At 38.8% G+C, this 11,608-nt stretch overlaps 1 protein-coding gene, 1 long non-coding RNA gene and 1 gene segment (V, D, J or C); all 3 read right to left on the bottom strand.

Annotated features, from left to right (window-relative positions):
• Positions 1–100: 100 nt before the first annotated feature.
• LOC112139512 lies at positions 101–1,269 on the bottom strand. The segment is given in 3 exon segments: positions 101–105; positions 270–383; positions 459–1,269. Coding segments are annotated over 3 exon segments (666 nt in total).
• Positions 1,270–4,154: 2,885 nt separating this feature from the next.
• Positions 4,155–4,719, bottom strand: LOC118598234. Its single transcript, XR_004947352.1, has 2 exons — positions 4,317–4,719; positions 4,155–4,250 (listed from the first exon to the last, which is right to left on the bottom strand). It is a non-coding gene; the product is annotated as an uncharacterized LOC118598234 (long non-coding RNA).
• Positions 4,720–9,067: 4,348 nt separating this feature from the next.
• LOC112139511 lies at positions 9,068–11,061 on the bottom strand. The gene is made up of 5 exons (XM_024262328.2): positions 10,907–11,061; positions 10,105–10,800; positions 9,916–10,029; positions 9,794–9,831; positions 9,068–9,720 (listed from the first exon to the last, which is right to left on the bottom strand). The coding sequence occupies exons 1-5, from the start codon at positions 10,965–10,967 to the stop codon at positions 9,592–9,594; spliced, it is 1,038 nt and encodes a 345-aa protein (XP_024118096.2). The 5' UTR covers positions 10,968–11,061; the 3' UTR covers positions 9,068–9,591.
• Between the last annotated feature and the right edge of the window lie 547 nt (positions 11,062–11,608).

Here is an 11,608-nt window from a genome sequence, read left to right as displayed (position 1 = left end):
TGTCTTCTGGATCTGTTGGACCTCTTGACATTAACAGCAGCGTAATGGAGGTTTTCTGAGTCTTTGTTCTTGTTCTGCAAATGAAAAAAAAAACTTTACATCAACCTGCGAGACGACAAAACCTCTTTTAATATTAAGATATCTAACCTCTGTGTTTGGGGTACAGGCAGTTGCTGAGCTTCCATCTGGTTTCAAATGACAAAATGTTTGTTTTTCAAACAGAATATTCAGAAAATTCTTTGATAAACTGAGATTCATAGTTTCTTTACCTTTAGACTGGCAGCACATCTGTTTTTGAATCTTGTAAACCAGAAAAACAACAAGGACGCTCATGAAGGTCAAAGATCCAGTTAAATAATAAACCAACCAAGAGTTTGGCTGACCTGCAGAGAGCCAGACAAACACATTTCTGATTTAAAATATTGTTTTTACAGCCCACAAAAATCACTATAACTCACCTGTGAGATCCAGTTTGGTTCCGTTTCCAAACAGTATGTGTCCACATGAGGCAACAGCACAGTAGTAGATCCCAGCATGAGACTCAGTCAGGTTCTTCATAGACAGTTCATAGACACAACTGTGTGTTTGTGTGTTCTTCTTACTCTCACACTGATCCTTCCTGCCTCCATCAGTGTAAATGAGTCCTGGATGAGAGTCTCCAGAGTCTTTGAACCAGTAAACTCTGTGTTCTCCATCACAGCTCCCAGTGTGTACTGTACAGTTCAGAGTCACAGAGTCTCCTGCATGGATGTTCTCAGAGGACGACTGATCTACTGAAGCCTGGATGTAAGAAGAAGAGTTCTTCACATGGACACTAAAGCCTTCCAAAAATGTGAATGTGTAAGAATAAGAGCTGATGCAGTAGTAAGTAGCTGAGTCTGACATTTCCACATTTGAGATCTTCAAGTGATTTCTGTCTTTAACTGTCTCCAGTTCAAACCGTGGATCGTTCTTGAAGGGATCCACTAGAGTTCCATTTTTCTTATAATCAAAAAACTTAGACATGAGTTGTGGCTTCTGTCCCAAAGGTTGTTTATACCACAAAAAGAAATCTACCAGAGTGCCTCGATGAAAACATTTTAAAGTCACTTCCTCTCCAATAAGAACTGATTTAAAATGTAAAGATGCAGACGATTTCTGAGCCCAAGAATAAGCTGAGGAAAATAAGAATAAACACACATTTTCATATTTAATCTTTCAGCTTTTGGAGTTCAATCTAAGAAATATTTATCAACGTTCTTAAAAAAGATTAAACTCACCCACTGTACCCAGCAGCAGACATGTCACACAGCCAGCAAACACCAGAGGAGTCATTTTCATCACTGAGACGATCTAGTTGGTTCTCTACTTTTAAGTGTCAGGACAGGAGGTGATCGGCCAATCAGAAGTGACTGAATGATCACATGCTCTTTAACATGTTTGGTCACTGTGTTATAGTAGAGTATCAGAGAAGACGTAAGAAACAACTGTTAATAAAAGACATAATTGCAGTCATTTTCAATCACTTTCTGACAGGAAGGGTTTTCTTTGTGAACTTCGACTTCCTCCCATAGTTAAAAAAAATGCATGTTTTAATCTCTGAATCTAAAATTGTTCCTGTGATTATGGTTGGCTGTCTTTCTCCGTTTGGTCTTTTCATTGACCGATAAACTGTCCAGGGTTTATCCATTACCAAACATTATTTGGATAGGCTCCAGCAACCTCTTGACTATGAAAAGAAATAAAGTGGTTTAGTGGATGGATAGTTGTCTTATGTCTCAACAGGACTTGGCTGCAGACATAAACATCCAGAAACTGAAGTTCTTGCAATGAACCAGAGGTACCTCCATATCAGTAGAAAAATACTTGCAATTCTAAATCGGCGTCAACACCAAACACGATTCCTGTGTCAAATCATCGTTGAATTCCTCTCTTTTGACACGCGTCAAATTTGCGTTTCGACACCTGTCCAAAATGTGCATGTAGTTTTGATGCTCAAGACCCGGGTAGTAGGAGGAGCTACCACTTAATGTTTTAGCTACATTGAGCGGTGTCTGATTATATCACATTACAATTGATGGAAAACTCGGAGGATGTTTAGAGATTGGAGTTATTTATTTATTTTTTTTAAAAAGCTCTACAAAAACATCAGTAGTCAAATCTCCACGTGTGGATACATAAGATCACTCAGAGATTCTCTCGGTACAGTAAGGTGCCCTCCCCTTGCGGGAGCTGGGTCTGAATGACGGCCACTTTCCGGCGTTAATCTCGTATTTCTGTGACCAAGTTTGAGGGCTTGCTGGTCTTCAATAATCTGAGAGTAGAAAACATTTGAAAAAGAATAAAATTAGCATTTTTTATGATTACTTTTTGATGAAAATTATAAAAATATCAAACTTGAGCCAGAGCAGGTTGCCTTCCCATCCCTCAGTGGCCTTCTTTCTGCCGGCCAGCCAGGCGCCTGGGAACCGTTGCAGCAGGCATGATTCCTCCGGGATGCAGGCCTCACTAGCTCTGTCAAACCCTGGGCGGTGGAGCTCGCTAAGCTGTACACAGGGCGTCTGGCTAGCATAGCGGGTCTTATCACCCCAGTTCCACCAGCTCTGTGTCAGCCTGGCAACCTGTCCAGGGTGTATCTTGCTCTCGGCCAACAGTGCCCATGGGAGTCTCTAGCAACCCAGTGGCCCCAGGGGGTTAAGAAAATAGTTGGAAGTTCAGAGTGAAAACCCTTGCATCACTAAGCCATTTTACATGCCCGAAGCTATGTCTTTGATTTGTCATCCTCACCAAACTTAATTTTTTTTAAGTTGTACTGGACCACCCTTGCAGCCTCCCGGCCGAGAGGCAAAAGAAACAGAGAACAAACAGGAAAGGAGCCCCAACCATGCAGGGACAGTCCTGTGCCCCAGCGCCACCATCCCAGAAACGAGCCAGAGCCACACACACACAGCGGTGGTCCCCAACAGGGCCAGGATGACAAACGAGAGGACAGGGCTCCACTTGCTACAAGCAACAAAGGAACGTTTTGGAGTATCCTTGGTGCCACCCACACCCAGAGGACACGGTCCCCCCAGTTCAGATGTTATGGACTCCCCCACTGCACGGGAAGTGAGCCGCCAGATCAGGAGGACAGGATACCTCCCGGACACCCCAGCCGCCCCTGCACTCTGGTGTAGCATGCTACGATGCCTTCTGACGTGTTTTCACTTCTCAAAGGATGAGAAATTAAAGAAAAACTGTGAGTCCACTATAACTGGGAATACATGTACGGTTTATGACTTTACACCCCTTGGACCAAAGTAAGACCCAGGAACTCAGCTCAGAACAAGCAGAGATGAACCTTTGAATTTAAATGTCTTTTATTCACAAATAAAGATTTAAACATCTGTTCTTTTATTTGTGGTGTTGAATGTGAATAACTTGGCGTGAAAATGACTGAACTTTATTCGCAGATTTCAACAGGAAGCAGACAAAACTTCCACTATGATCTTTGTTGTTCATTAATGTGTGATTTGCATCTGAATATGAGTTTAGACAACATTTAATCGTGTATTGATAAACTGCATGTTAAGAGTTAATGATATGGAATACCATTCATGCTTTGATTTAATCCTCTTTGACAGTTAACATTAGAATTACATGTAGTTGATCTTTTTCTATGAAAAATCTCTTCATAGTTGATTGTTTATTCATTAAGAGTTTGAATGTTGATTTTTAAACTTTGTTTAAGCTAAACTCATTCTGATTTAAACTTTATGCAAACTTGTTTATCACAAAATTATTTCATGATTGGTTTACTTTCACCATTAAATACACTTTGATGATACCACACATCTTTGAATGCTCAGAACATTTAAGAGAAATACCTTTTATTTTTCTTAAATGGTTTAAACAGTTTTGATGGAAACATGAAGCTCTTAGATCCACTGGAGACGTGTGCACGCAGCCATTGGCTGAAAGCAAGGCCTCCTCTGAGGTCAAAAGGTCATGCACACTCTCACTTTATTTCAGATAGTGCAGTTGGAGCTCCGTTAGAGTGCAGGTGTGAGCTCAGAACAGCTCTAGGAAGAAGAGGGAAACTTCTTCCAATTTTTTGGTCTTATTTTTATTTCAACTTACCCCACGTGTCAGTGTTGGGGGTTCTGAGGACAAGCCAAAAGAGAGCAGACCCAGGAGCAGATGACAATGATTTATTGAAGGCTGCAGGAGGATAAGCAGGAACAGGTGAGTCAGTGTAGGGATCTCCTCCAGCCACCAGGAGGTGCAGAACTCTGTGGAGTGGGAACAGGTGAGAAGTGGCCAACAGGAAGATGAATGCAGATTTTACTGTAGCTTACTGTCTTGAAGATGGAGTAGTGGCTGGAAGGAATAGAGTGTGATCTCTGCTCAGGATGAGGCAACAGGAAACACAGCAGCAAGGGAGGAGGAGGAGGGGAGGGTGTGATATGTCCGTAGTCCAGAAGGGAGGTCCAAGGCTGAAGGAAGGTTTGGTACACGGGAATCAATCCGGGAGCAATGTAGAGAGGTACTCACAAAAGGCACAAGGGAAGCAGGCTGAACGGGAGGCAGTGAGGCAGACACAGGTCAGGTCAGATTGGAAAGGATGAACAGGGTCTGAAGCTTGTCAGGAGCAGGTAGTCGTGGCTGTAAGGCTGAGACGTTCCGGCAAGGCTGTGATGCAGGAGCTGGTTTAAATAGGCACAGTCACAGGTGACAGAAATCAGGGGAAGATTAACTTGAGGGGGTGGAGCAGGGCAGGCATGACACCACGTAACTAAGTTTGTGCCAAGCCCGTTTTTATTTACTTTATCTTTTTGGTAACGGTCGTGTATTTTCCTTTAACTATTTTGAAGCTCATCGCTACCATTGCTTCTTATTTTTGAAACTGATTGAACGATCCGCTTTGAGACTAAACTCCAGTGAACTTTAAATCCAGCACGCTTTTTCGACAACCATCCACTCTTTTGGCTGTGTAAACCCAGATGACCACCAGAACTTCAGCCGCATCCGGTCGTAAGCTCCAGAAGAGTCTTTGACCGTCCTCCTACACCCTGAGCCAAAGCTACTGCTGCTTTCCCCATCTCATCGGCCTCAGGAGAAACACCTTTGTCTGGTGAGCTTTGTCTGAAAGTCCAGTCCAAGTCCAGCTTCGAGCCACCGTGGTGAGGAGACCCTCTCAGCAAAACTGTTGCGGTTTGATGTGGTCATAACAGCCAATTTGATTTATCCAGACTAGTGTCTTGAACAGTTTAACGTAATTGTTTTCTATAGATTACAATTTCTCTCTTAAACCGTTCTGAGGCATTACTTTGCTCATCCATCGACTTTCTCACACATTCATACACACACACACACACTACATTGATTTTCTTTGTTTATTTTGTATATATTTTTATGCTTATCTCTTAATAAATATCAAAAGGCACCCCAGCCCATCGGGGTCATAGGAGGATACAGGATCAAACTTGACGACCATCCTCTTGGTGCATGCATGTGTGTTTGTATGCTAATGGGTGCATTTAAAATAAGTGAATTGGGGTAAAACAGACCCCTCCATCCTCCAACAGCGGCGTCCAATTACCCAAAGACTCCCCCCAAAAGGTCCTGCTTGTGTGAAAGGTGCGTCATAGTGATGGATCTGTAGTGTATGTGTATCTGTACTGTATTTTTGTGGTAAAATATTACTTGGTTCTACTCAAAGTATTTTCTTCCAGACTTAAGTTTACATTTACCACTTGGAATTCTTTATTGAGTCTTTTTGATTATTTCGGTTTGTTAAGTTTGCTCTAAAAATGCAAAGGTTTGGTGAAGCCAAAACATTTATGATTCACTGAACAGTTTATCAAACTCATTAAGTTGCTGCATCTCGTGCAGAAAAATGTCTGCATGAAACATTTAAACAAAGGATCCTCTGACCCCCACCCCCCACCCCACCCAAAAAAATCCACTCACACACAAACACACAGCTTTGTTACAAAATACTTCAATTTTATGTTATTTAAAATGTCTGTCTGCCTTCCTGTACTAAAGATTTAATAATAAACTTTATCTTTTATACTGCATTAACTAAACTTTTCAGGAAGACTGCATACACAGTTCACGTTTGCACGCTTTTCACCCACAGACATCCTGGATTCACTTGTAAGCAAAGTGTTGACTAAGCAACTTCAAGTTTAACATTTCTCCATTATCAGCTCTTCTCATGTTTGTCTTCAACCTACTTTCCATGTCGCAACCACAACCCATTTTCTATCTGATTTGAACCTTAAAATACAGAAAATTAAAAAAAAATAGAGGACAGGTGTTCAAATGGCTTAAGTTGAAAAAAAAATGCCTTTAAAAATGAGCAGCTTTTTTTCTGAAAAGATTTAATACAGAGCCAGAGGAGATATTCCTTAATTAGAAAGATTTTTTGATATTCTTGTTGGCTTCTTAGTAGAAATTAGATTTACAGTAGAACCATAATCTTCTGAGTAATACCTTTATTCGGCATACATTAACATTTTATAGGAGGAATTGAAGTGAATTTTATTTGTTTTAAGATATCATTTTAAATGCATTTTGTCCTTTCATTTGATGGTAAACTTGCTTAATTAGTGTTTCCTATTTTATTCAGGTTTCAAAGATCAGACATGAATGTATTATTTATTGTCAGGAAAATACTATAAGTAAAAACAAACAAAACATTATAAACCAAGTTTTAATAAATTAACACAGAGTATAATTGTGTTCAGAATTTAATTTCTTACAAAAATATCTCAATTAAACTTTCATTATTCACTTCTTTTGAAAACGGTTCTGAATCTCTAATGTTCATGACAACAAACGGTAAAACACTTCAAATATACACAAGTTTGGGAGAGCAATTCAAACTAGATTTGCAATTCCTGAAGAAATTGCGTCTGATTGCTGAAAGCAATACCGATTTAAAGCATTTTATAGCTGTAAGCATTAAAGACCTTCTGTCCTGCGTGCACGCCAAGTTTCATTCACGTAGGTCAAATACTCTTGGAGATATCACTAGAAACATCAGAAAACAGATTGTAGCGCCACCTATAGGATAACTGTTGTGAAAGTTGTTGCGCTCATTTATCTTACATCATGGAAGAAGTCTTCAAACGTTGGTGAAGTTATGTGGAACGGTTAAAGAACTGCAGCACTGCAAATGTTTTCAACCTGTCTGGTCTAATTTGCATAAACTATATAACAAAAACAGTACGGAAATATTCAAAACTGATATTACCATTGGATTTGTGGTAGTCCAAATAGGGTATGTGCAGAAAACTACAAAGATTAGTGAAACTATGTGACATAGGGAGTCAAAAACGTGTTTTACAAAAGTTCGTAAATTGCGAAAAATTCTTAAGCAATAGATATCGGTGATGAATATTCACTGTTACTTTAGTATCTTGTGAATCATGAAAGAGTAAGAGCTAGTGCTTAAGACACATGCACTTAGAAAATAAGGCATAAATACTTCTTGTTCTACAACTGACCACCTGGTGGCGCAATAGAGCCACAATTTGATGGAGCATATAAAACTTGCTTTGGAATACCTACCTACTAAGTTTCATATCAGTAAGCCTAAAACTTTTCAAAATATGGGGACTCAAAAAATAGTCTATGGTCATTACTATACGAAGGAAAATTTATTTAAAAATTCATATAAAATCAACCGTAACTTCAAATGATACAAAATTTTAAACCAATCCTCTCTTTGGTAACTTAAACAAACTAAATGTGTTTTCATGTTGATATCTGCAAGTATCCAGAAGATACAAGACCTAAACCAAAATTAGCTATTTCTGCCTAAGTCACCACCAGGTGGTGCAATAGAGTTACTTTTTTAGTATGTTGTACAAGACTTAGGTAACAACATGTATGTTGAGTTTGATGCGGCTAGCTTAAGTACTTACAGAGATATAGGGTTTAAACACACTTGCCTCAATTATAGCGCCACCTATTGGAATAATTTCAAAAAACTTTTCAGAATTCTTTATTACTGTAAGATGAACCTATCGTTCAAATTTTGTGAAGTTTTCACAATTTTTGTAGGATTTACAGCATGTTGAAATTTTGGACCACACCCACCTCATTAGCATAACGTGTTTTACAAAAACGGAAAATGATACCGCAAAATGGGTGGTACCATTGGACTCTGGGTAGTCCAAATAGGGTATAGACTAAATTTCATAAAGTTTGGTTGAACTATGTTGAATAGGGACCCAAAAACGTGTTTTACGAAAAATCGCAATTTGCAAAAAAATCTAAGTAGAAGGAAGTGGGTGGTCCCAATTTGAAAAACCCTAATTAGCATCCAAGGAACACACACAAAAAGAAAGCACGTCAATACAACTTACGGTATTTGAGATAGAGGCCAAAAACTATTACCACTTAAAAATGACCGCCTGGTGGCGCTATAGAGCATCAGTGAGCCACTATTGATATGTATTTTGTAGATTACAATAAGCTATAAGACTTTAAAGGTTCATGCTAATATCTTTAGTACTTTTTGAGTTATAAGCTTTTAAAGGTGTTTGCAATGCAGAGTCTATGGGAAAAATAATTCATAAAAATATTAATATAAAATCAATAATAGCTCTAATCGCAAAACAAAATACAAGCACACATCACACCAGTAAACACTACAAACTGTACAAGTTTCAGCTTTATAGCTTCTAAACTGTAGGAAGAGTAGCGCAGCAAACTTTATATAGGCTTAAACACACTTGCCTCAATTATAGCGCCACCTACTGGAATGTTTTCAAAAAACTTTGCAGGATTCTTTATTAATGTAAGATGAACCTATCTTTCAAAATTTATAAAGTTCTGACCATCTGAATAGGATTTAGAGCATGTTGAAATCTGGGACCACACCCTCCTCATTAGCATAACGTTTTATACAAAAACCGAAAGGAATATTGTCGAATGGGTGGTACCATTGGACTCGGGGTAGTCCAAATAGGGTATATACCAAATTTCATAAAGTTTGGTTGAACTATGTTGAATAGGGACCCAAAAACGTGTTTTACCAAAAATCGCAAATAGAAAAAAATCTAGCCCATCGAAAGTGGGCGGTTTTAGTTTTAAAAAACTTCAGTAGCATCTAAGGAACACACAGAAAAAGAAAGCACATCAACACGACTTACGGTATTCGAGATAACAAATTTCAGCCACCTGGTGGCGCTATAGAGCACTATTGAGCTACAATTCTTATAGCTTGTGTAGATTACTATGGACTACAACATACTAAAGTTTCATAACAATATCTTCAGTATTTTTCAAGTTATGAGCCTTTGAAAGTGCTCCCTATTCATTTTCAATGGGAAAAATAATTCATAAAAATATTCATATAAAATCAACCATAACTCCAATCACTACAAAAAGTAATAGCACACTATTCCCAATGGAGCTCTACAAACTACTTTTGGAATTGTTTTAATATCTTTAAAACTCTAGGACTAGTAGCGATCCAAAAAAGTGGACGGAAGAAAAAGTAGGATAACATACTCTGATTGCTTTCAGCAATCAGACAATAAAAGTATGTATGATCAAAAAAAAAGTTAAAAGTTTTGGAGAAAATAACATCAGCTGATTTAATGAGAACCAGGTTCAGTTCTGTTGTCTCACAGTCGTATAAACACAGTCTGTGTTCAAGTCGTTCTTCTGTCTTCTGGATCTGTTGGACCTCTTGACATTAACAGCAGCGTAATGGAGGTTTTCTGAGTCTTTGTTCTTGTTCTGCAAATGAAAAAAAAAACTTTACATCAACCTGCGAGACGACAAAACCTCTTTTAATATTAAGATATCTAACCTCTGTGTTTGGGGTACAGGCAGTTGCTGAGCTTCCATCTGGTTTCAAATGACAAAATGTTTGTTTTTCAAACAGAATATTCAGAAAATTCTTTGATAAACTGAGATTCATAGTTTCTTTACCTTTAGACTGGCAGCACATCTGTTTTTGAATCTTGTAAACCAGAAAAACAACAAGGACGCTCATGAAGGTCAAAGATCCAGTTAAATAATAAACCAACCAAGAGTTTGGCTGACCTGCAGAGAGCCAGACAAACACATTTCTGATTTAAAATATTGTTTTTACAGCCCACAAAAATCACTATAACTCACCTGTGAGATCCAGTTTGGTTCCGTTTCCAAACAGTATGTGTCCACATGAGGCAACAGCACAGTAGTAGATCCCAGCATGAGACTCAGTCAGGTTCTTCATAGACAGTTCATAGACACAACTGTGTGTTTGTGTGTTCTTCTTACTCTCACACTGATCCTTCCTGCCTCCATCAGTGTAAATGAGTCCTGGATGAGAGTCTCCAGAGTCTTTGAACCAGTAAACTCTGTGTTCTCCATCACAGCTCCCAGTGTGTACTGTACAGTTCAGAGTCACAGAGTCTCCTGCATGGATGTTCTCAGAGGACGACTGATCTACTGAAGCCTGGATGTAAGAAGAAGAGTTCTTCACATGGACACTAAAGCCTTCCAAAAATGTGAATGTGTAAGAATAAGAGCTGATGCAGTAGTAAGTAGCTGAGTCTGACATTTCCACATTTGAGATCTTCAAGTGATTTCTGTCTTTAACTGTCTCCAGTTCAAACCGTGGATCGTTCTTGAAGGGATCCACTAGAGTTCCATTTTTCTTATAATTAAAAAACGTAGACATGAGTTGTGGCTTCTGTCCCAAAGGTTGTTTATACCACAAAAAGAAATCTATCAGAGTGCCTTGATGTGAACATTTTAAAGTCACTTCCTCTCCAACAAGAACTGACTTAAAATGTAAAGATGCAGACGATTTCTGAGCCCAAGAATAAGCTGAGGAGAAAAAGAATAAACACACATTTTCATGTTTAATCTTTGGAGCTTTTGGAGTTCAATCTAACAAATATTTATTATAGTTCTTTAAAAAGATTAAACTCACCCACTGTACCCAGCAGCAGACATGTCACACAGCCAGCAAACACCAGAGGAGTCATTTTCATCACTGAGACGAGCTAGTTGGTTCTCTACTTTTAAGTGTCAGGACAGGAGGTGATCGGCCAATCAGAAGTGACTGAATGATCACATGCTCTTTAACATGTTTGGTCACTGTGTCATAGTAGAGTATCAGAGAAGACGGAAGAAACAAGTGTTAATTAAAGACAAAACTGCAGTCATTTTCCATCACTTTCTGACAGGAAGGGTTTTCTTTATGAACTTCGGCTTCCTCCTGTAGTTAAAATTAATATTTTAATCTGTGAATCTAATTATTATTCCTTAGATGTGATTATGTGTGGCTAAATTTCTCTTTTCGGTCTTTTGATTGAACGATAAACTGTCTATTACACAACAGTATTTGGATAGGCTCCAGCAACCCCTTGTTTATGCTTATGTGGTTTAGTAGATGGATGGTTGTCTTGTGTGTCAATAGTACTTGGCTGCAGACATCAACGTCCAGAAACAAAAGTCCTTGAAATGAAACAGAAGGACCCCCATATTGCTAAAAAAAAACCTTGCAATCATCAGGCTACGTTCACAGCAAAAAAGATTTATGTGTCAAATCGGTGTTGAATTCCTCTCTTTTGACACACGTCAAATTTGCTGCTTGATACTTGTCCAAAATGTACATGACGCTTTGATGCCT

The sequence above is a fragment of the Oryzias melastigma genome, unplaced genomic scaffold (assembly GCF_002922805.2).
Source record: "Oryzias melastigma strain HK-1 unplaced genomic scaffold, ASM292280v2 sc00231, whole genome shotgun sequence".
In the NCBI taxonomy this organism is placed as follows: Eukaryota; Metazoa; Chordata; class Actinopteri; order Beloniformes; family Adrianichthyidae; genus Oryzias; species Oryzias melastigma.
The sequence above is the reverse complement of the archived record's forward strand: the minus strand, read 5'-3'. Positions and strand labels throughout refer to the sequence as shown.